Consider the following 25316-nt stretch of genomic DNA (forward strand, 5'->3'; position numbering starts at 1 on the left):
CTTGTTCAAACAGAATAAAGTTGAAGAAAGCCCAGCTCTTGCAGAACTGTTATTAATTTTTTATTCAAATTATTTCTGACGGTATTAATTCTGTAAACGATCATACACCTGAAAGATGGATCGGTAATTGAAAATCGGCCGAGCCAGCTAAAGAAGGGATTTCGTCCCCGTGTAATTGTAATTTTACAACTTTATTACTTTATGCGCAACTTATTAGTTAATATAAGATTGAGGGTACTCTTGATTAGGGCCGAGAATGGCTTATACAGTCTCTAACTTATTTTATTTCTAATCTCAATTTAATTTAAATTAAATAATCAATAATTAAATTTTATTTTGTAAGAGTTCCTAACAGACTCCGGGTTAGAGCTGTAAAGTGTCACGGAGGGTGGTTGGCGGGGAGAAATTTCAATTACTCGGTTACCGATTACTAAGTCCATAATCTTTACCTTTCTAAAAATAATCGTTGATAATCCAGCAAAAAAAAAAAATTGTTCGGATTTACGCAATAAATTATTACATATATTTCTAGAGTTAGAGAGTTCAGAAAAACCATTAAGGGCGCTTTTAATTATAATTTAATAAAGAAATCGTATCTAGAAATAAGATAAAAATCCATGTTCATAAAACACCACCTCCCCAAAAAAAAAACTACCAATATAAATCTTTATGATCTATTTATGGGATAATTTCTGTGAATTTATATGTAATCAACAGTAATGTTTTTATAAAATGAAAAATTTTTTATTAAAATTCGTGGTATTTTTCTGTTGAGTTATAACGTTACTTTTTAAATAGAGAAATTGTTTAAACTTTTTGAGAATTTTGACGCTTAAAAAGTTTATTATAAGTTTTCACTTGTGTCTTAATTAAATACAACGGTTAAAATGGCTATTTGAAAGCTTTGAAACATAATATAAATAAACGTTATTTCATGCTTATCTTCAAAAAAAAAAAATATATTTATACTACAACAATATTTCTAGTTGTATATTAGATTTTATAATTATAACTAAAAAATTGAAAAAAAAAAATTATTCTTATAAATCACAATCAGGTATACTTCAGAAGATAAACGAGGGTGATATGTATGAGTGTAAGTGAAGTGTAGTCTAGTATAGTCTAAGGTCGACCATTTCTGAGGCGTGTGGTTAACTGAAATCCAACCACCAAGGAATATCTATATCCACGATCTAATATTTAAATTCGTATAAAAGTAAACTGCCTTTACTAGGATTTGAACTTGACTTCGAAATCAGCTGATTTGCGAAGACGTGTTCACCACTAGAGGAATCTTTGTAGAAGCCTATCTAGTTTTGAAAAATGTTTATTTATTTTTTAATTTAAAGATCGGGAACAAGGCAGCTAGAAAAATTGGAGAGTAAAGAATGTATTTGTCACTACCATAAATTTTTTACTTTTCCATTTATTTAAAACACGTATTGAAAAATAAAATTAATATGCATGAAGTAGCGTGGGGGTACCCTGTTTTGTATACTTGCCGAGTGTATCTGTACTGTTCATAAGCGTCATATTTAATCCTATGACGTCAAAGTGTGAGAATATATATAAGCATTAACACCGAATATCCTGAACGTATAATATTGGATTTAGCAGTACCTACCTATCTTGTATTCTGAATAGATCAGGTTATAAAATTTATACAATTATTCGTATTCTACGAAAATCTTTTAAAAAGTTTTAAACATGCGAATCTTACTCTATGTTATGAACTTTTTTATTTTCAGTGCAGAAAATACTCCTATTGATAAATGGTAAGTACTTTATAGATCTGTGTGTTTGTGTGTACGTTTAGAAGTATTGAACTGAGAATTTTCTTATAAAATAAGATGTATTTAAAAATTACCTTAAAAAAAATTTTAATTATAAATTCCTGCCCTGTGTATTTTGGTTAATCAGAAAGGATTAAGGTGACACTTCTCTGAAACAGAATACTCAAGAGTTATCAAAAATATTATTTTGGTCTGAATGTAGTTTGTAATAGAATAGCCTTAATAGAATAATTCTACAGCGGTTTAAAATCACATATGAAAAAACTTTAAAAGCCACAAATTTAAAAATTAATTTAATAATTTAAAAAGCAATACAAAACTTATTTAAAAATAACTTTTTAAATTCTAATTTAAATTTTGACTATTTTTTAAGTTTGTACCAGCATTTAATTTTTTGAAAGTTTGTGTTTATTCAGCGCACTCTTTAAAGAAAAAAAAAACAAAAACAAAATTTAAAGAAGAGTTAAAAAAGTATTTCTAATAAAATAGATATTTGCAAAAAATACTGTTTTTAACAATTGCTTATTTGAAACCTGTTTAATTTAATTTAAATATGTTATTTCATTTACATCTTTTATTTATTTTTTATTTAAATTTCGGGTAGGCCTGCAAACGTTTAACATAAGTCCTTCGCATGAATCTGATAAAAAGTAATTTTTACGTTTCCAGCTGTTGTGAATAACGGACGGAAAATATTTTTTTGTGTAAAATACCTATTCACTTCTTTTTTTACTTCTATGCGAATCCAAAATTTCTGGAATTATGGTTACAAAAATTTACGTGAAGTATATGTATTTGAGGGTTAGCGCTGTTTCAATTAATATATCGTGTACAGTTTAATGTACGATAATTGTATTATCATCATCTGTAACTATGATGCTATATTGGGAGAATTTAAATCGCCATATGAAAAATGCCATGCTTGAGCTAGAATTTACTTCAGCCTTGTTTTTTTAGACGAATAAAAAGAAATGTCATCGAAAATAAATATAGGATATAATACAACTGAAAATTGTTCCATATAAACCATTATTTACCCCTTAAAAAATAGGTTTTTTGTTAAAATTTGTTCGTTTTTACTTGGGTGAGGGTTATCAATGTACAAAAAATTTTCAAACCTTGTAAAATTGTTGAAGATTACTCGTAAAATTTCTTTTACAACATTTTATAACCTTCCTTATTCCATTTTATCAATTAAGTTGTTCTTTTAATTATCATTAATAAACTTTGATTTTTGCTTCCTTGTTCGAAGTAAAAGAAGTATTGTGATCGCGATTAATTTCGGTTTTCATATTTCAATGGAAATATCCATTTTTACTAGCGTGACGTCTGTACGTACATATGTATCTCGATAAACTTGAAAACGATTACCATTATGATGTTGATATTTTGGATTTGGACTGTTGTAACGTATAGTTGTGTACCCCCATTTTGATTGCTACAGGAAGAATGTTAAGAATTAGATAGGGTGGATAAAGTGACAAATGAAGAGTTGTTGCGGCGAATTGATAAAAAAAGAAGCATTTGAAAAAAATATAGTTAAAAGAAGAGACAGACTTGTAGGCCACTTATTAAGGCATCCTGGAATAGTCGCTTTGATATTGCAGGGACTAGTAGAAGGGAAACGTTTTGCAGGCATGCAACGTTTGGAATATGTAAAACAGATTAGTAGGGATGTGGGATGTAGGGAGAATATCGAAATGAAACGACTGGTAATTGATAGGGAATCTTGGAGAGATGCATCCTGGAGAGAGGAAAGAGCACATGAAATTTAAACAAGTAAGTCTGTCAAACAGACAACATTTTTATTCTGTTAATTTTTATAACAACATTTTTTGTATGTAAGCAATCTTCTGTAGAGCCAAATTTCACGGATAAATCCGTACAAGATGAAACATTTTTTAAAAAGATTGGAGCAGTTTTAAAACTTTTACTCCGTTGAATATTATTTCCACTCTCCGATCATCAGCTTAGGTAAACGTTAGGTTTAGGTTCTGACGTTAACTTTTAAGTTTAGGTTTTGACTCGTCTGTACTGGGTTCTGAATCACCAAGGAATATTTTTTAAAAAAAACCTGTTCTACGGAATTCCACGGACCTACTCGTACTATCTCCCCTGATATACGTCCGAAATATTGTGAAATCTCTGCTGCCTACTATTAATTAACGCTTCATATTTAAATAATGAAGGGATATTCATTACTGATCTTAACATAACGTAAAATTTATTTGATGTTTAAGATTGCTCTCTCAACAAAAAAATTGAAAAGATATTCCAAAATATCTATTATAGAATAATATTCTAAAATAATATTATTATGTTCAATGTACGAATAGAGCATGAATCATCTTAATCACAAACGATAACATACATATTCGGTATTCAAAACAAGAATTACCGCTAAATTTATCATCAATTAGCTTATATAGCCGGCGTTGCTCAGGTTCATAATTTCTTCTAAGCCCTTCCAATTCTTTTTTAGAAAAATTGTCTGTAAGTTTTGTCAACAAGCATAAATCTCCTTTCTATTTCTTCTTTTTGTATTTTTTTTTTTGTCTTAAGCTATTTGAATGGTTTGTATATGTTGGTCTAATCTTTTCTTCTGAGGTAAACGCAATCGTCCATGTTTCATTTTAATATAAAAAAATGCTCCAAACATATACTTTCAAAAATATTTTCCTGACGTTTAAATTAATTTTTGATGGTAACAAATTATATTTCTGACTGAAGGCTCGTTTTGCCTGTGCTATTCGGCATTTTATATCGGTACTGCTTCGTCCATCTTTAGTAATTCTACTTCCCAAATTACAAAATTCTTTTATCTCCATAACCTTTTCTCCTCATATTTTCACATTCAGTGGTCCATTTTTGTTATTTCTACTACATTTCATTACTTTTGTTTTGTTCTTGTTTATTTTCACGCGGTAGTTCTTGCGTAGGACTTAATTCATACCATTCATTGTTTCTTCAAAATCCTTTTTACTCTCGGCTAGAATTACTCCATCAGTAAATCGTAGCATCTCTAACTTTTCACCTTGTACTGTTACTCCGAATCTAAATTGTTCTTTAACATCATTAACTGCTAGTTCCATGTAAAGATTAAAAAGTAACGGAGACAGGGAACATCCTTGTCGGACTCCCTTCTTATTACGGATTCTTTCTTATGTTCTTCAATTGTTACTGTTGCTGTTTGGTTTCTGTAAATGTTAGCAATTGTTCTTTTATCTCTGTATTTGAACCCTAATTATTTTAAAATGCTGAACGTTTTATTCCAGTCAACGTTATCGAATGCCTTTTCTAGTTCTATAAATGCCAATTATGTTGGTTTGTTTTTCTTTAATCTTCCTTTTATTATAAATCTGAGGCCTAAAATTGCTTCCCTTTTCCCTATACTTTTCCTGAAACCAAATTGTTCTTCTCCGAACACTTCTTCCACTCTCCTCTAAATTATTCTGTATAGAATTCTAGTTAAGATTTTTGATGCATGACTAGTTAAACTAATTGTTCTGTATTCTTCATATTTATATGCTCCTGCTTTCTTTGGTATCATTAGTATAACACTTTTTTTGAAGTCTGAATTTATTTACATTTAATGTCAAATTAATTAAAATTAAATAAAAACAATAACAAATAACAAAAAGTAGTATACACTAGTTATATTTATGTGATTATTCTCATAATTTTATGCATCATTTAAAATACATTATCTAATTTTTAAAGACCCAATAGTAAAATAACTCTATTTGGTTACACGATCAATATTCTTTATCAGAAAATATGTTCTATGTTATGGCACTTCTTTTTATTCTCACATGTGTAACATAATAAGTATTTATTCCTTTATGGTCGGTACAGTGGACGTTCTAATAAAAAAGTTTACCAAGTTTTGAGGAAACTCTAACTTGCATATTGTACAATTATCAATATACTCACATTTATTTAGGGTATTATTCAAATATCATCTAGAAATTTGTTTTTCGAAATCTTTAACAGGACTATTTCACCTGTATATTTAAATACCGTTTAAAAAAAAATATGGTCTGCGCAGGGCATTGTGGCGATTGTCTATAACTCGAATTACTAATTGTTCAGAGTCCAGTAATTTGTAGCGATTATTTAAATCCTCTAACATTCTTCCCTTTTCTTTGGCTACCATTTGTTCTCCGTTCCGATTTGCTTGCATTTAATATCTTCTGATTTGATTGTAACAATCGTAACAGAGTGCATTACCACGTCGGATATCCTGCATCATCTGCCGTAGCATAGACAGTCTACGAATTGATATTTTAATTAACCACGATAGCAATCTTTTGGAACTGGTATTTCTTAAATGCTGTACTTCCAATTCCGTTCCAATATAACGGTTAAAGAGTAGATTTTTCCTATTGAAATAGAGCGTTCAGAACTCTATATTTTGCTTTATGTAATTATTGAAAACACAAAGGTGCCCTGATTTCGGATCTGTATAAAAAAAACTGAATCCACCATCAAATTAAAATCGTATTTTTCATTAACCAGAATTGTAATTTAGCTCCAAACATAACCTATAATTGCATAAATTAATTTTTCACATACCAACAATTTTAAAAGTATATATCCGAGTACTTTCGGAGCCGTTACTCCATCATCAAGAAATAAAATTAAATTGTACGCCAATAAGAGTGTAACGTCATGTTTGTAAGATGTTTGCAACTTTTATGAAATAGAGTTAACATTAAATGAAATGTAACCAACCTATTAATAATTAATTATTATATAATTTTTTCATAAAGGATATCATTATCGAATCTGACCAGTTCATTCATCAATTTATTCTTATTCAAATATATATAAATTTTTTCTAATAGTCTGGTTTCTTGACGACCGACTATTATAAACGTAATAAATAAATTTACTTTAGACATAATTATACATTTGAACTTGAATTAACATATTTTGGGAAATCCCTGATGATTTAGTACCCGCTTCGAAAGTACTCTGGTATATACTTTGAAAAGTAAGTGAAACATTAATTTATACAGTTGTACTAATACTAACAATGCCAAATCCTTAGTTAAATAACCTAAAATAGTCGCCGTTCCAAACATGGCTTTTTTAATCATATAATCAACATTCTTATGAGTAATTCCTGATGATAAAAAAGTCCTTTTAAGTATCTTTATTTATCAAGTCTTTCAATTTCTCCATTTTTATAGGCTTCATTTGTTGAGATTTCCCTCCCTGTCAAAAAATAATTGCCTTTGTTTTCACAGTATTCACTTACAATTATTATTAATATAAAAGTACTGTGCTAACATTACCACTTAAATGTGTTTCAATTTTTATGAATTAAAAAGGATGACAAGATAATCTGCAAATAAAATATTAATCTAGTTTGTCTGATTTATTTTTACTTGTCTAACAATATTATGTTAAAACAATTACGCTAATCTTAAGTAAATAATGTAAATAACAAAGGTGAAATACAGTCGCCCTGAAAAATGCCTTTTTTAGCTGAATTTCATCGCCATTTATGGTTTTTTTTTGACTTAGAATAAGTAATCTTTTTTAAATATTTACCATTTTGTAATTTGCACCGATGATGGATAATTTTTAACTTAACTTATTCTTATTTCCGGTATCAAATGCGCTTTTAAAAATAAACAAATACAGCGATTAACTTTTTTGTCATTTACCTAAGTTTAATATTAATCAGGAGACTGAAAAGCAAAATATTATCGATGCATTTTTTATCATACCTAAAACCACTCTGCTTCTACGGCAAAATTTTCCTGTTTTCCACCACCGTGTCTGTCTCCTAATTAGAACAAATGTAAAGTACTTGACAATAGTTTTTATTAAGAGCGATCCCTCTCTAGTTAATAGGATCGGTTTTATATCTTACCTTGATCATCTCATGTAGATAAATCTGATTTTGACACAGCATGACTTCTTTGTACGCTTATTAAATTATATATACACATTTTTAACAGTACATAAAAGTTTATTTTACTTATAAATTCTAATTTTTTTTATTGTTATTATTGGATAATTATTTATTGGATTTTTTTTACAAACACGTTAATAAATAATTAATAAATTAATATATTTAAATAAATAACAAGATTAGATATAAATTAAAAAAAAAATACTTAAAAAAGGAGATGATGTCTGATTCGATCCAATGTGCCTTCCCCATGTAAGATCCAAATATTCCTTTTATTAAAAATATTTGTTTGGCTATAACTCTGAAACCAATAAAAATAAGTACCTCTTATATTTATATATATATACTCGTATAAATATATAATTGAAAAGATCTCAATGAGGGCTTGTTAATTCAGTTAAGAAAATCAAATTCTTTTCGAATTTTGGGATTTTTTGGACACTTTTGGTTCTGTCGATTGCAATAAAAAGGATTGCAATAACTAGATGTTACAACAGTCCTAAATCCATAATTTCAACAAACTCCGGCTAATCGTTTTTGAGTTATGCGAAATACATACGTACAGACGTCCCGCCGAAACTAGTCGAAGTGGATTCCGGAATGTTCAAAACGGAAATTTCGGTTGAAATTTGAAAACCGAAATTTTTCGCGATCAAAATACTACCTTTACTTCGCTCAAGGAAGTAAAAACGCGCAGCCGATTACGTATTAAACAAATTTAGGACATATTGTTCCCAATTTACAGGCATAATATAATCAATTTCACAGGATTTTTGTTTTGTATGTAGGACCTTACCTCGTTTGCACCTTAAAAGCACACTTTGGAATTCCTCTACCTTAATTAATTTTTTTTAAATTAACAAGTTAATATAATCCAAGATTCTAACAGGTATGTAGACTATTAGCCGGTATTTTTTCTGTATTTTTCGGGAGAAAATATTATAATTTTTGTACAATATTAAAATTAGTTGCAAAATTAATTTATCGCACATTGTAAACGTGAAAGGTAAACAATTTTTTTTAAAGATTTAACTTCTAAAAACTGTTTTAATTACACCCTTTTATGTTTACAATTTAATTAACTAATATACATAACAAACAAAAATTATCCTTATTTCTGTCTGGTCATCTACGAATCACATATAACAATCCTTTTATAGGTTGTACTGTTCTCATTCTTCGTCACAGACTTAGATTCTCCCAAATACTTCTTCACTAAAGCTATCGCTGCTTTTCTTCTCTTCTCTAAAGGCCCGCTCCTTAACTTCTGTTACGATCCTTAAATCCTTCAAACTTTTATTTTTTTCACTGAATTTCTACTGACAGAAATTGTTTGTTCTTTAATGTTCACCTCTACAGTATTCTTTATTGTTTTCTCCATCCAGTGATTTTTATGTTTTTATATATATATATATATATATATATAGAAGTAGTTGAAAATAGTTTTAGTTAGCTTTCCTCCATCCATTCTGTATAAGTGTAAGAAGTAGTTGGCCTTCTTTTTCTCATTCCATCTTCCATTTTGTACATTCCTTCACTTTGGGTCCAAGAACTCGTCTTAATATTCTCCTTCCCACAATCTTAATCCATTTCATATGTCCAATACCGTTCAGAGAATGGAATTCAATTGCACGCAGTACTTCTGGTCTCACTCCTGTGCAATAATTACTTTTTTTTTCTTTTTCAAAATTGATTTTTTGTTTTCTGTTATATGCTAGTCCTGTTCCTTATTTCTTATTCTGCAGTGACCCTTTATTTTAGTTACTTAGCAAGGCATATTTTCCCAAGTACTGTACTTGAATCCTTTCTACGCTGTATTTCTCAGGGACAAATTCTCCGATTGTTTAACTTTTGGAACTGTTTTTGTTAGAGTATCCTTAATTTTCTTTAGTAGTTTACTACCTATTCAAATTTCTAATATTTTTAGTAGCGATTCACGATTGCTTATCTCCGAAAAGATATATTGGCTTAATCGGTAAGGAAACTTTGCAGTGGAGCGGCATGAATAATTATTGAGTTAATAATAAGTACGTATTTATGGTAAAATGTTTATTTTAATTATTGTAATTAGACAAACATTGTTTATCACCAAATCAAAAACTTTTGGGGAATTTGTTTTAGTGCACTGATTCTGAAGGTCTTACATCTATTAAATGTGTAAACTTATTCTCCGATAAATAATATTCAGAGGGTAAGATAGATCAGGTTTGGTTATATTTCATTTTCTTGAATTTTCGTTATTCCCCCACTTCTTTCTTTCTTTGAGAGTATTGTTCGTTCTTTTCATATGTTTAGTTACTTCCATTGGTTGATTGACAAAAATCAAAAAACTCCATCATTATACGTTTTCTTTAAATATAAACATTAACATATCATAAAAATGTGTACAGCTTTAGAAAGATTCGTTCGGTTTTCTTTGTTAGCTCGTTATTATTATAACATACGCAGCAATAATTTAAAAAAAAAAAAAATTTATTAATGCAAATAAAAAAAAACATTAATGTTGCTACAAAAGTTAAGGCACTTACCGTGCCTTGCCTTTGGTAAGGTAACCGTGGAAAATATTTCCCATGGTTATGGGATAGTTTCCGATATGAATATATTGATAGCGTTAATTTAAGTTAATAAATAATATGTAGTAAATATATATTTAAATATAATACATTTACTTGTTTTAATTTCAGGCTATTTAAGCCTGAAACCTATGTTCACTATAAAAACTACGTAGATCTTCAAGCAAGGTATTTATAATATATATATGTGTTATATATAAATCCATCTGTTCATTTTTACCAAATTTTACAAATTATTGTTTAAATTATAGCATCGCCAGTAGACCATGTAATCGAATAGTACTTTGTATAATTTCAAGGTATGCCCGCTGCGATTAAATGTAAAAAAATGTTCACACTGTTTACAAAACAGCTTTACATTAAACAAATTTTACGATTAGTACGTGTGTTTACTTTCAGTTTGCTTAATTTAATTACGATTTTGAATTACATACTATAAACGAATTATACGAGGGATATCTCTAAAGTAAAGACCGCAGGAAAATTTATCTCCTTAAGGTTGGTGAACGTGTGTCGTTCATGGCCACGCTAATAATGTACACACTGCATTGTTATTTGTAAGTTGTCGCGTTGTAATATCTATGATTAGGTGTAAGTAATTACGCTATAAAATTAAAATCGATGTTGTCGCCGACTGTGAAATACATGGTCATAGGTTTTTTAAACCAACAAAAGGATAGGCCGGTTGAAATTCATAGGCAGTTGGTTGCTGTGGACGGTGATAATGTAATGAATGAAAGAAATGTCCGAATTGGTTTAGAAATAACAGAATTAATGCGCACGAAGAAGAACATTCGGAGAGGTCCCGATAATCACCGAGGACTTTTGAAATTGGTCAATGATGAAATCACAAAACATCGTCGCTCAACGATTTCCGACCTGGCCCTTCTTTTTCCTAATGTTTCAAGAGCTTTTACCGGTCGCATTGTTGACTTCTTATTACTCTCCAGAGAGGAAACGGCAGTCAAGTGAATGGCGTCATCCTCAATCACCAACCAGACCGAAAAAAGTACAGCCACAGCCGTTTGGACGCAAACTGATGGCTACAGTTTTTGGGATCGGTTTGGCATACTGCTGATCGATTTCATGCCGCGCGGAACAATTATAATTGCAGAAGCCTACTTCGAAACCCTACCTAAGTTACTGCGCGCCATTTAAAATCGGCGAGGTGGGCGGCTGACCGACGGCGTCATCCTGCTGCACGATAACGCACGTACACATGTTGCACATGTCCACATCTAGAATATTTGGATGGGAAATTTACGATCCTCCACCATATAGGTACGGACTTAGATCTTTCTGCTCACCATTTGTTTGGAAAATTGAAAGAATTTTTGAGTGGTAGCGATTCGCGGGTAACGATGAACTTAAAAATACTCTTAATCCGTGGCTAAATAGACTGGCAGCAGAAGAATACGATACGGATGTAATGAAGCTGGTGTATTGCTACGATAAATGTCTTAATTAATGTGGCGATTATATAGAGAAGTAGTATAAGGTATGTAGTTTGAGATAAATAAAAGAAATTTATAAAGTTTTCAGAATAATTTTTTTTACAATAAAACGGTCTTTACTTTAGAGATAACCTCTCATATAATTAAAATACTAGAATAATATAAAATACATACATAAAAGTTTTAATGTATGTTTTGCTGTTTTAAAGAACTTTCCTTTTTTTAAAAAATGGATAATTGATAGAAAAATTAAGTTGAGGGATTAAATTAGTTAACACGCCATCATGACCCAAAATGTTGCTTGCAAAACTTGTTTGAAAGAAAGTTTTTGCAAGAAAATTAAATTAAGTGTAAATTAAGGAAAGCAAAGAAAGTCTGTAAAGAGACCTTTACTGCACAGGTGATCCTGATTCCTTTACCAAGAGCTAATCATCTCTGATTCAAGAATTTGCTTCAGTTTAATTCTTATGTTTTCTTGAATTTTCATTAAAAAAAAAATTGTTTAAATATTTTTATATCATTATATCGTACTAATATATATAAGCATAGCCATTCTTAACCTTGAATACTTAGAGTACATCATACTATGTTTCGGGTACTGCATCGTTATTCTGCAAAATTTCATTAGTAAAAAATTAAAATTACGAAAATAAAGAAAAAAATATCATTTTTTTTACAATATTATTAAAAAAATAATAGATAAATTATATTTTAAAAAAAAGGATATTTATTTAATGTCAGGATTAGCTAATTATCAGCTTTCTTTGTCTTTTTTAAGTAATTCTTTTAGTATATTCAAACTAATTCTTTATTATCTTCAAAGTAATTCTTTTAGTATTTCAAACCATTCCAAATAAACCTGACATGTGAAGTAAATTGTCAGTAACTTACAAGTTTTCATTTTTTACTTATTGTAAAATGATGGTAACAAGAGTTACATCAAAGTTTGACCGGCCACTGTATTCTCACTAATCAATTTATCTAGCTCTGGTTAGCAACAATCGTTTTTTTAAGTACCCTTTAATAAATTTCCCACATTCTCTATCTTTACATTGAATAATTTCCGATCTTTCATCTGATATATCTCCCTGTAAAACATGGTAACATCAGATAAAATGATTAAGGAAATTATAAAAAATAAATTTGTTATCTTCAACATTAAAACGTTAAGGATAAAACTACTGAAATATAAAACCTCCATGAATGCATATGATCTGTCAGATTATATAATAAGTTTGTTCACTCTTTATTCGATTTGCTTCCAGAATACGGAAGATATATTCGGTAATAATTTAGCAAACATTATTAATTATTTCTGTTAACGATGTTATTCCCAAATAATATTTGATTATCCATTTTTACATTTATTAAATAAAAATTACAAATCTTTTAAACGACATATATTCTTTATGTAAATTATCAATTTCCACATATCCAGTCAAGTTTACAAATTGAACTAAATATTTTTAGGTTTGATTCATATTCCCTCCGGTATCAGTGTGTTTGGGTTGTTTTATGATTAGTGTACACAACATATCAGAAATTTGAAAGCATTTCATTTAAGTTATCGTAAGATACTGAGTGAGCAACATAAAACCGAACCCATAACGTAACCGCTGCAGAATCGGTAGGTTATGTTAGAATAAATTTTTATGCATGATACGAATAAATTAAATAAGAAAAACATAAAACATAATTTAAATGTTGCATTATTTACCTTAATGTTACAAAAGATGTTCAAAATGACCACCCAGGGTATCGATGCACTTTTGTGCTCGACTGATAATTTCGAGAGTCGTCTGACGCAAATGTTGTCAATTGCGTTGATTTCTCGTTGAATGTTCACTTTCACTTCACTAATATTGTTGGGATTATAAACTCTCTCCTTTAAGTAGCCCAAAGGTAAAAAATTGCAAGTAGAGAACTCTGTCCATCAACAATGTTTCGAGAAACCTGTTGCTATAATCAAGTCGTTTCGGTTTTTTTGTCTCCTTCGGTTGTTGCACAGTTGTAAATCGGTACTGTTTCGATTTCAATTCGTGAAGAATTTTTAGACAAAACGTGTATTTAACACCAGATTGTTGAGATAACTTGCGTAGCGATTTTTTAGAATTGCAGAAATTCTCCTTTCAGCTTCGTCAATGGCCTGTGGAGTCCTAACGGCAAGTTGCCTATTTCGTTTTTAATTTGTAACTGATCCTGTTGTACGCCGATTTTTACGGAAATCTTGTTTGCTGTTATTTGCTGGGATTCGGAAATTTTTCTACGAACGCTTGTGATTCTTCAAACGATTCAGAACGATTATTGGGCTCAACTATAGCTATCCTCTCCTAGATTGACTAAGGCATTTTACACAAACACAACTTATACTTATTTTTCCTGTTCAGCCTCCGGTAATTACCTTTCAGATAATACTTCAGAAGATGATTGAGGATGATATATATGAGTGTAAATGAAGTGTGGTCTTGTACAGTCTCAGTTCGACTATTCCTGAGATTTGCGGTTAATTGAAACCTAACCATCAAAGAAGTGTTGGGTGAAGTGTTGTCAATTAAAAAGGGAGGTGGTGAGGCCTTGCATATAAGAGTAAGAGGGCCGGTGGACAAGGTTAACGTGGCGCAACAAATAGTGAAAGAGAAGTTGGCTGGGGTGAACGTTACGAGAGGAATGCGAGGTAAACTGGCGTCTATGGTCATGAAGGATCTTGAACTAGACGTTACTGAGAGAGATATATTGTCGACTGTGAGGACCGGAATGGAGAATAAGGACGTGGACCTGAAGATTGTGTCCCTTAGAATGGCTTAAGCTGATACGAGGAATGCAACTATTGTGTTACCGCTGATGGAGGCGGAAAGGCTGCTGCGTAAAGGTAGACTTCAGATTGGATTAGTGTTGTGCCGGTTGACAATGAGTGATTATGAGGTGAGATGTTTTCGTTGTCATGAGGAAGGACATATAGCTGCCAAATGTGTCGGTCCTGATAGGTCAGGGTTATGTTTCAATTGTGGAGATGCTGGACATAAGGCCAGGGAGTGTAAGAAGAAGCCTGCATGTTTGATGTGTGCTGAAGTTGGGCACAGAATCGGAGGAGTTCAATGTGTCAAGAAAAATGGTTAGATTACTACAAGTAAACATGAACAAGAGTTTAGCCTCTCACGATGCCATGATGGAAATTGTGAGGAGGAGTGGTGTGGATCTACTGGTTGTGTCGGAGCCTAATGTTAGGAAGATGCAGGATGAGAGTTGGCTGCATGATGCTACTTTCAGTACGGCTGTACGTAGTTTCAATAGTAATATTCCAATTGTCAGACATGGTGCTGGTTTGGGGCACGTGTGGCTACAGACTGCAGACATTCTAGTTTGCAGTGTATATGTGTCTCCAAATGTTGAGCTTGGCGTCTTTGAAGAAACTCTGGATGAATTGAGTAGGCTGAAAAATGCTGTATGTAAGGATGTAGTTATATATGGTGACTTCAATGCCAAGATTGTTGCGTGGGGCGGTGGTGTTACAGATAGACGGAGACTACTTTTTTAGAAGAGGTGATGGCGGGATTGGGACTCATTTGTCTCGATGATGGTGAGTTACCAACCCTAGTCCGGGGAAATGGAGTGTCCTTTATAGACGTATCATTTGTTTTTCCGGGACTTGCAAGGACGGCTAAGTGTTGGTCGGTCCTGAAGGAAGAAGAGACACTAAGTGACCACGAGGCGATATATTTTGAAGTTGGTGCCTCGTGGTCGTTGGGTGAGGTGAAGTCTGCTAGGAGAGCTATAAATAAGCGGGGACTGGTGAAAGTAATGGGTCTTATAAATGAAAGAATTGGACATATGGAAAAGATTACTCCGGAGTTCCTTACGAAGGCCTGTGAGGATACTTTGCAGACGAAGAGGCCCTATAGAAAAGGTTTCTATTGGTGGTCTCCCCAGGTAGCTGTGGCCAGGCTGGGGTGCATATGGGCTCGTAGGAGATTACAGCGTGCTAACCAAAGGGGAAGGGTTGAGGAGATTGAGGAAGCGCAGAGAGTACTTAAGTTAATGAGAAGGCGGTATAAAGGTGAGATAATGAATAGCAAGACAGAAAAGTGGAGAGATCTATGCGATCAGTTAGATAAAGATGTGTGGGGTGATGCCTTTCCCATTGTTAGTGGAAAGTTTGGACAGAAGCTACCGATGCTATCAAGTGATGTGATGCAGAGGTGTTTGATGAAATTGTTTCCGAGGAGGCAACAAGAAGAGGTAAAGGAAATTGCGGCTGTGGAAATCCCTCTTTTTACACAAGAGGAGTTTTTTTGTGCTGTAATGAAAACGAGTAAGAGGGAAAGTCCTGGGTTGGATGATATTCCGGAGGAGGTTGTGGCGATGACGACAATGAATTTCCCGATACAAATATTGTCGGCGTTCAATAAGATTTTGTTGGATGGTGATGTTCCGCGAGATTGGAAGACTGCAAAAGTTGCATTGTTGAAGAAGGCAGGAAGGAAAGTGGATGACCACGGCTATTATACACCAGTATAATAGCCGAGTGGTTATACACCACTGTGCCTCCTCAGCTGTATGGGGAAGCTTGCTGAGCGGATGGTTGTCATGAGGCTTTTAGAAGAGATTGAGCGAGGGGAGGGTTTTAGTCCGAACCAATTTGGATTTAGAAAGGGATATACAACTACGGTGGCGAAAAATAGAATCATGAAGATCGTTGATGAAGCTGCGTCTGGGACGTGGAGAACTAGGTCCATCCCGGCGGTGGTGTTGTTGGACGTAAGTAATGCGTTTAACTCATTACCATTCGGGTGGATCCTGAGTGAACTTAAGAAAAGAGGAGTCAGCCCATACTTGCGACGTCTTATTCAAGATTATTTAAGAGGACAAGTGGTGGTGGGTCTGGGCCGATTTATTTATTTTTGCCGTGATTTATCTCTAGTTATATCGGCTAAAACGGAGGATGAATTGGTGAGGAAGGGCAATAAAGCCATGCGGATGGTACATGCTTGGTTTGAGGAGAGAGGTCTTCATTTGACCTTAGAGAGGACTCAACTTGTAGTTACGGCAGGAAGGAGGCTCCAATAAGTTAGTAGTAGGAAATGTGGAAATTGTGCCGGTAGCCAAAGCAAAGTCCCTTGGAACCTGGCTCGATAATAAGAGATCTTTTCAGCCTCATGTGGTCGAGGCTGTACAGAAAAGCAAACAAACAGTGGCTGCGGTGTGCAGGCTAATGAGCAGGATTGGTGGACCGAGTTTGGCGAAAAGGAGCCTATTGGCATCGGTGGCTCGGTCCGTCGTCATGTATGCGGTTCCGGCATGGAAACGTGCATTGAAGAAGAAGAAGGCCCGGAACCAATTGTTAAGCCTTCAGAGGCCCTTGGCTATTGGAGCAGTTAGGGCGTATCGTACAGTCTCCACCGAGGCGGCGTTGGTGATAGCTGGGATGCCACCGTGGGATCTTGTAGCGGATGAAATGTTAGAAAGAGCAGAAGGGCAACTGAAGAGTCAGGCGATAAGGGAAATGTTGAATAAGTGGCAGCAAAGGTGGCCAAGGAGTCAGATTGGTAACTGGACGAGGAGGCTAATGCCGCAGATAAAGCCATGGCTGGTCAGGATACACGGTGAGGTCAACTATGAATTGATACAATTCTTGACTGGCCATGGCTGTTTTAATAAGTTCCTCTATGAAAGGAAGAGGAAGAGGTCGCCAGGGTGTAGGTATTGTGGGCTATGCGATACGGTTGAACACACGGTGTTTAACTGTTTTAGATGAGAGGAGGCTAGGAGGGAAGTGCTGGCTATTTTTGGTACCATAACACCAAATAATGTGATAGAGGCAATGTTGCATAGCCCCAGAAACTTTAACCTAATTGGTAATGGAGGGAGAGGAAGAGAATGCTACCTAATGGGGTAATGTAGGGTGTGGCTGTAGCCCCGTTCATGAGGAGTGCGATGCTGAGGTGTTGCATTTCCGATGAGTGAGCGGTGACTCCTGGGGTGAGTAGGAAGGGAAGTGTAAAGACCGAGTACCGATCGGAGGTCCTGTGTGGTGTACCTTTGATTTGAGGCAGGCAATTGAGAAGACCTAGTCCCGGCTGACCGGGGGGTACCCCGTGTCGGGGACGGCAAAGCCGGCTTCGGCATGGTCGTCCGGAAGGTAAGAGGCAGTGGCACCCCTAAGACCGAGTGTGCTTCTGCGGCGGGTCCGGTCCTAGGGGGATGGGATTTAAAAAATAAAAAATAAAATAAAACCATCAAAGAACACCGGTATCCACGATCTAGTAATCAAATCCGTGTAAAAATAACTGACTTTACACAAAAACACAACTGCACTAACAATACCGCACTGCAACAAAACGTATACTTTACTGACACGTAACAATCTCACAAACAGCAGCAACAGTCAGTAGTAATATATACATCCACTAGCCGCGTTAGTTGTGTGAGAGTCTTTCATAAGTAGTGTTGGCTAGTGGTTTCATAATGGGTTCGGTTTTATGTTGCTCATTCTGTATTTTATTTTGAAAAATTATGAAAATTAGCGATTATATTTTAAACAATAGAGGAAAATTTAGTAAAATCTTATAATATAATGATAGGAAAATTATTGTAATGCAATTAAGAAATTCTATAGCGTTTGAATAACGAAAATAAAAGCAAATTGTAAACAACAAATAATGGAGAATTCAATTAATTTATTGTTATCAGTGTACAAGTATTACATCACAAAAGTAACACCACATTACAGCGTAGACAGATTTGATTTCCTTTTGACAGAAAATCTAAGATCTCATCAGGAATAGGTGTAAAACAAATTTTATTATTCTGCCCCGAGACGGTCTAGAGATAGTCAAATTGCCGACACTGTTGTTAAAATATTTGTGTTGGCAGTTGTACATTTCCAGAAGTACTTGTAAGCCTTTCCAATCATTGACACTTTCGAAGTCCCCTTATAGAGACCCCAAAAAAGTTTTTCAGTTAAATTGTTACAAACAAATGTTCTACTTGATTATTAACGGACTCTAACCTCGAGCTCGCTGAAAATAATTAGTGCATCTTTCGGCAGAATAAAGTATCAATTTTGTTTATAGGAATATAATTTTAGAATGGCGTGGGCATTATTTTATATTATGTATTTTATCACTTTTTAATTAAGTAATCTGACTTTAATTTTAAAGTACGAAGAATCTCAATTTATTACAAAATAAGCTAATAAAATATATTTATTATGTAGTGGTAGCAACATAGCGGAAGTTTTATTTTAATAATATAAATTCTTTCTTCTTTTGAAAGAGATGGAGGATGTTTAAAAATAGCAAAAATATGTTTAGTAATGTGCTTATTTTTTAATTAATCATTTAATATATATATATAGTATATTTAAGATCCCCGTTTTTAGATTACTGTCGATCAGTATTAATTAATTAAATATTCACTTTCTATCACAGGTGTGAAACACGTCGACTTGTAGGGCTATCAAGCTATTCTTGGTAAGTATTCAATCAGATGTAGTTAATTTTATTTATTTTTTAAAAACTCATGCACAAATACATTTTTAAATCTATTATTTACTTAACAAAATGTTAACGGTTACATACACATTTATAACATGAAATCCATCTCTGTATAAAGATGGTATATTTCATATTTTATCGCGACTAAAATTCAAATTAAAATCAATTACATAAATGACAGAATGATTTAAAGCATCTGTTCTTAAATTTCAATGTCCAACCTTCATTTCTTTATTCATTACTTTTCCGCAAACTAAAAATAAATATAGCTTATTGACAAACTATTTAAGTTTGATAAAACTGCCGTAAATTTGTCCTCATAATTTATAATATTATGAAGTAAATTTAATAAATTTCTCCTTCGAAAATGTTTCTTATTAAGATATTAATATCTTCCGGACATTACATTTCATTTGTAATGAAACGTAGTATTTCTACTACATTTCATTACAAAAGTAATGAAATGCAGTAGAAATAACAAAAATGGACCACCGAATGTGAAAATAGGAGGAGAAAAGATTATGGAGGTAGATGAATTTTGTTATTTGGGAAGTAGAATTACTAAAGTGGACGAAGCAGGAGCGATATAAAATGCCGAATAGCACAACCTAAACGAGCCTTCAGTAAGAAATATTATTTGTTTACATCAAAAATTAATTTAAATGTCAGGAAAAGATTTTTGAAAGTGTATGTTTGGAGTGTCGCTTTATATGGAAGTGAAACTTTGACAATCGGAGTACCTGAGAAGAAAAGATTAGAAGCTTTTGAAATGCGATGCTATAGGAGAATGTTAAAAATCAGATGGGTGGATAAAGTGACAAATGAAGAGGTATTGCGGCAAATAGATGAAGAAAGAAGCATTTGGAAAAATATAATTAAAAAAAAAAAGAAGAGACAGACTTATAGGCCACATACTAAGGCATCCTGAAATAGTCGCTTTAATATTTGAAGGACAGGTAGAAGGGGAAAAAAAGCATGCCACGTTTGGAATATGTAAAACAAATTGTTGGGGATGTAGGATGTAGAGGGTATACTGAAATGAAACGACTAGCACTAGATAGGGAATCTTGGAGAGCTGCATCAAACCAGTCAAATGACTGAAGACAAAAAAATATTTTAAAACGTGAGTATAGAAAACGGTTATTAGCTGTCTCAAGGATCTTTAATCGATTTACCTTACCGCTGAATAGGTCAATGTATTCTGATAGATTCCCCAATCTGTAGCTCGATTTAGAGAAACGATCCAGGAATAACACCCGTTTGATAATATCGAATTTAGTTGGTCCAATGCTGTGCGTAAATAAAAATCCATACCTGACAAGAAAAAATTATAGTAGGTATGACAATAGCCCCAAGCAGGCGATTCCTACAAACCCAGGTTAGTGTTAAAACTTTTCCCATTACACGTAAAATTTCACCGATTGCTGGTTTTGTTTTACACACAGATATGGACAATTATTGTAAAAAAACAATATTGTTATGTTATAATAAAATGTTTTTAATCGTTTAGATCGATTTTATGGAACAATCTTTTTTCGTATTTTGTCAATTTTTTTCATAAATTTTTTCTTATTGATTCCACAGAAAACTTTATCACCAATCGTTGTGCTCGTGGTTGAAGTTGGTTGATTCTTTACCTTTCACTAGTTTTTCAGCTATCTATGATTCAAAGTCCCGCAATCAATGTTAGTCCAAAAAATCTCAACATCTGATGTAGATATAGGTTTAGCATGATTTTAAATAGTCTCGTTCGAAATCACCCCGGATTATTTTTACTGTTTCGGTTTCACTACCCTCAATTTTTATTAAAATTTTGACCTGATGGTATAAACTAACGATAAAGTTTGTCATTTTACGCTCACGCTAAAGTAAAAAAATTTTTCCTATAATTTTTTATGCGCTATCGAATCGAAAGCGGGTTTAAATACAACAAAGAGGCTAATTAATTTTTGTTTTTAACCCTCATACGTGAATTTACGTGCACTTTCGTACATTTACGAACCACTTTTATATATATATTGCATCTTCGATTTCTTCTGACATCCGCCTGCAACTCCGGTTTTGTTACAGTTCTCATCTGGCATAAGAACTCTATTAGACGAATGGTTGTAACAATTTTTTTTATTTGATTTATCAAGGCAAAACCTGACAATAATTTAGATTTCTTTTACGGTACTTATTATTTAAAAGAATCATTTTTATTTTTACCTATTCATAAGTAATTTAAATAAATAAAACTTTATTATTTAGTAAATAAATTAATACTGAGATCTGAATTTAAGAGAGCATTTATAGATTTTAATGGCAGAATGGCCATCTATTCCTGAAATAGACGGAATACCTGTAGAATTACTGCGCAGTGCAGGTGAGGAAGAGATAGATAGATTATTACTAGTGTGTAATATTTCCGAAAAAGGGGAACTTCTGTCAGACTTCAAAAGGAGTATTATAGTCATGATACCAAAGAAAGCAGGAGCAGATAAATGTGAAGAATACAGAAGAATTAGCTTAACTAGCCATGAATCAAAAATCTTAACTAGAAGAAAAATCTTAATAGTAGAAGGAAGATTAAAGAAAAAAAACCGACCTATTTGACATTTATAGACCTAGAAAAGGCATTCAATAACGTAGAATGGAATGAATGTTCAGAATTTTTTTAAAAAATAGGGTTCAAATTCAGAGATAGAAGAACAATTGCAAACATTTACAGGAATCAAACAGCAACAGTAATAATTGAAGAAAATAAGAAAGATGCCGTAATAAGAAAGGGAGTCCGACAAGGATGTTCCCTATCTCCGTTACTTTTTAATCTTTACATGGAACTAGCAGTTAATGATGTTAAAGAACAATTTAGATTCGGAGTAACAGTACAAGGTGAAAAGATAAAGATGCTACGATTTGCTGATGATATAGTAATTCTAGCCGAGAATAAAAAGGATTTAGAAGAAACAATGAACGGCATAGATGAAGTCCTACGCAAGAACTACCTCATGTAAATAAACAAGAACAAAACAATAGTAATGAAATGTAAGAAATAACGAAGATGGACCACTGAATGTGAAAAAAGGAGGAGAATAGATTATGGAGGAAGAAGAAGTTTGTTATTAGGGAAGTAGAATTACTAAAGTTGGACTAAGCAGGAGCGATATAAAATACAGAATAGCACAGGCTAAACGAGCCTTCAGGCAGAAATATAATTTGTTTACATCGAAAATTAATTTTAATGTTAGGAAAAGATTTTTGAAAGTATATGTTTGGAGTGTCGCTTTATATGAAAGTGAAACTTAGATGATCGGAGTACCTGAGAAGAAAAGATTAGAAGCTTTTGAAATGCGGTGCTATAGGAAAATGTTAAAAATCAAATGGGTGGATAAAGTGAAAAATGAAGAAGTGTTGCAGCAAATAGATGAAGAAAGAAGCATTTGGAAAAAATATAGGTAAAAAAAGAGACAGACTTATAGCCACATATTAAACCATCTTGGAATAGTCGCTTTAAAATTCGACGGACAGGTAGAAGGAAAAAATTGTGTAGGCAGGTAACGTTTGGAATATGTAAAACAAATGTTTAGGGATGTAGGATGTAGGGGGTATACCGAAATGAAACGACTAGCACTAGATAGTGAATCTTGGAGAGTTGCATTAAACCAGTCAAATGACTGAAGACAAAAAAAAAATAAATAAATAAGTAAACGAATAAAATAACGTCGTGGAAATTGCTTTAAAAAATTCAATCCTTCCGACAATGTAGCATAACAGATGTACGGTCTAGCTGAATGATGAACTGATGAGCAACTCCAACTGAGAAAAATAATTAAAAAGCATTGTCTTTGTAGAAAAAAATATTTACAATCTTAATATGTAATTTAAAATAAACAAATAAAATAAATTAAATCAATAAGTAAAATAATTTAAAATAAAAGCATTCTACGAATTTTTATATAATGGATAGAAATGTATTGAATCAAGGTACAACGTTTTTTAAAAAGTCATTACAACTTTTACCAACTGACATCTATTCTCAATATTAGGACTTTTATTTACGTTATTCTACTTACTCCAATGTAATAATGATTTTTCCTGATTCTTACGTATATTTTTACAAGCATGAACCACTAAGTTTTTAAAGATTTCTTGCTTAAATAGTAGCTAATTTTTCAAAGCCGATAGTCAAAAAACTAATAGCGTCATACAGTTAACCTCTGTTGCACCTGAAATTAAGCAGATTAATAAAGTTACCCTTCTTAAATTGATGATCATAAATTACAATAACCCAAAATTTATTATTCAAACTACATTGCGGCTTGCTTCAGACATTTCTAAGACATAAGAAAGGGCTCTTAGAGCATTGTTTGGTGCCCATGAAAGCCGATATTTAGTATTGTAACAAGACCGGTAAAATGGGGCTGAACAACGGATTCCTACCAATTAAGAAGAAAGTAGTAGAAAATATAATAATGGAAGAATCCTAAAAAGATGTAAAAGAAACCCTTTAACTAAACGTAACAGTCCGTTTAACAACCGTCTTTTGTAATACTGCCCATCGAAACACCTAAATAGACGTTGTTCTTTAAGAATAGTTACCGGACTCAGGTTTGAATTCATAGGAACGAAAGGGCTCTGTTGATCATTCTCACACTTCGATGTGGGTCCGGTCCGGTGGCTAAAGAGGGTAGGAGTATAAAATACTCCGGGCAAGACGTTGAAGTCAGTCTAAGCGAGTTGTATGATGTCAGTTTGCGAGATGAGAGTCTGCGAGATGAGAGTTCTGCGAGATGTGAGCTGCGAGGAGAGTCTGCGAGAGATTGCTACGATAGAGGAAAAAAAATTCTGTTTTTAATTATTTATGTACCTGAAATTAAATCCTGACGATTACTTTAAATTCTGTTTTGTATGTAATCACTGCCTATTATTATTATTATAATTATTATTACTACTATTGTTATTGTTGTTGTGGTTGTGATTACTACGATTATAATTTGTTTATAATTTATATTTATTATTATTGTTTACCGTTGCCATTATTGTCATTATTATTATTATTATTGATTTGTTTAGTTTCAATTTTTTTTAAACCAATAAATTGTAATTAAATAAATATTTTCAACTGTCAATCTCTCAGTATCCTGATCAAGGGCGAACTAGCTACAGTATATTAAAAATATTAACTTATTTGTATGTTCACATGTATATAAACAAGCCTTATTTAGCCAGCTCTATTAAACCGAGCAACAAACATGTTTTCATAAAACTCAACACATACATATAAGATTACGATAAAATGCCTCATTATCCTTTTATGGCAATTTGTAAAAAAACATTACTCAACCGTTTAAAACATCTTCCCACCAATTTATCTAAAACATAATAAAAGATTTTTTACAGGAAACATATTACTCTTTCGATGAATTTACAAGTACGATTAATTTAACACTTTATAAAGACCCTAAAATTTCTCATATCAGTATAACATGTACATAAATATGTGTTCAAATAAATTTAGTTGTAATTTTATTAATATTTTATATATTTAGTAACCACCTATTTAATGTAAAATTATTTCATTAGTTTATATTTAACAAAATTAATGTTGATTGTAAGTACATACATTTTTATTTTAAAATTAATTTGCTTTATATGACGAGATTCTGATCAAGATTTTATCACGTTATCCTTTGGGCGACCCAGACAGATTCAGTTCAACATAAATATTTGTTGATTATTTTAAATCAGCAAGTTTACTTTTTTCTTATTACCATTCACCACCCGGCCGGACCCACAGTTAAGTATAACACAACCCGAGGAAGTGTCCCATACTCTAACGAGCCTCCCCGTCTACCGCCTTTACGTCCGGCTGGACAGGTCGTCTAGCCGGTTGGGTCTTGTCTTTTACCTTTTTTGCTCTATCTCTAACTTCTGGAGCGGAGCTACTAAGTCGGCTTGAAACCGTAGGGGGGGGTGGTGACCGGAGCGTCACAAGCCGGATGTCTACCCCTATAGTGTTGGTATGTTCCCCCACTCTTGGAGCTGAGTCGTAGAAGGTCTGTCCGCTTCTGCCTGGTAGATCAGACCAGAGTCCA

The 25316-nt window shown here is 32.8% G+C and overlaps 1 protein-coding gene and 1 long non-coding RNA gene across 3 annotated transcripts in view; one reads left to right on the plus strand and one right to left on the minus strand.

The window, feature by feature from the left end:
- Window positions 1–1546: 1546 nt before the first annotated feature.
- The window catches only part of LOC142333111 (uncharacterized), a 105746-nt gene continuing 81976 nt past the window's right edge, over window positions 1547–25316 (plus strand). The window contains exons 1-3 of one of the 2 annotated variants that reach the window (XM_075380028.1): window positions 1550–1775; window positions 10404–10460; window positions 19174–19215. In XM_075380028.1, the coding sequence (XP_075236143.1) occupies window positions 1708–1775; window positions 10404–10460; window positions 19174–19215 (167 nt within the window). In that variant the 5' untranslated portion in view covers window positions 1550–1707. Of the gene's footprint in view, window positions 1776–10403; window positions 10461–19173; window positions 19216–25316 lie in introns of both variants that reach the window. The other variant, XM_075380030.1, reaches the window with a different exon arrangement.
- LOC142333112 (uncharacterized) overlaps window positions 7933–25316 on the minus strand; it is a 49448-nt gene continuing 32064 nt past the window's right edge. Inside the window, exons 2-4 of the long non-coding RNA XR_012758527.1 lie at window positions 23295–23447; window positions 12307–12357; window positions 7933–8020 (exon numbers count right to left, since the gene is read on the minus strand). This is a non-coding gene — a long non-coding RNA (uncharacterized LOC142333112). The remainder of the gene's footprint in view (window positions 8021–12306; window positions 12358–23294; window positions 23448–25316) is intronic.

This window comes from Lycorma delicatula, chromosome 12, assembly GCF_047948215.1.
Source record: "Lycorma delicatula isolate Av1 chromosome 12, ASM4794821v1, whole genome shotgun sequence".
Lineage (NCBI taxonomy): Eukaryota > Metazoa > Arthropoda > Insecta > Hemiptera > Fulgoridae > Lycorma > Lycorma delicatula.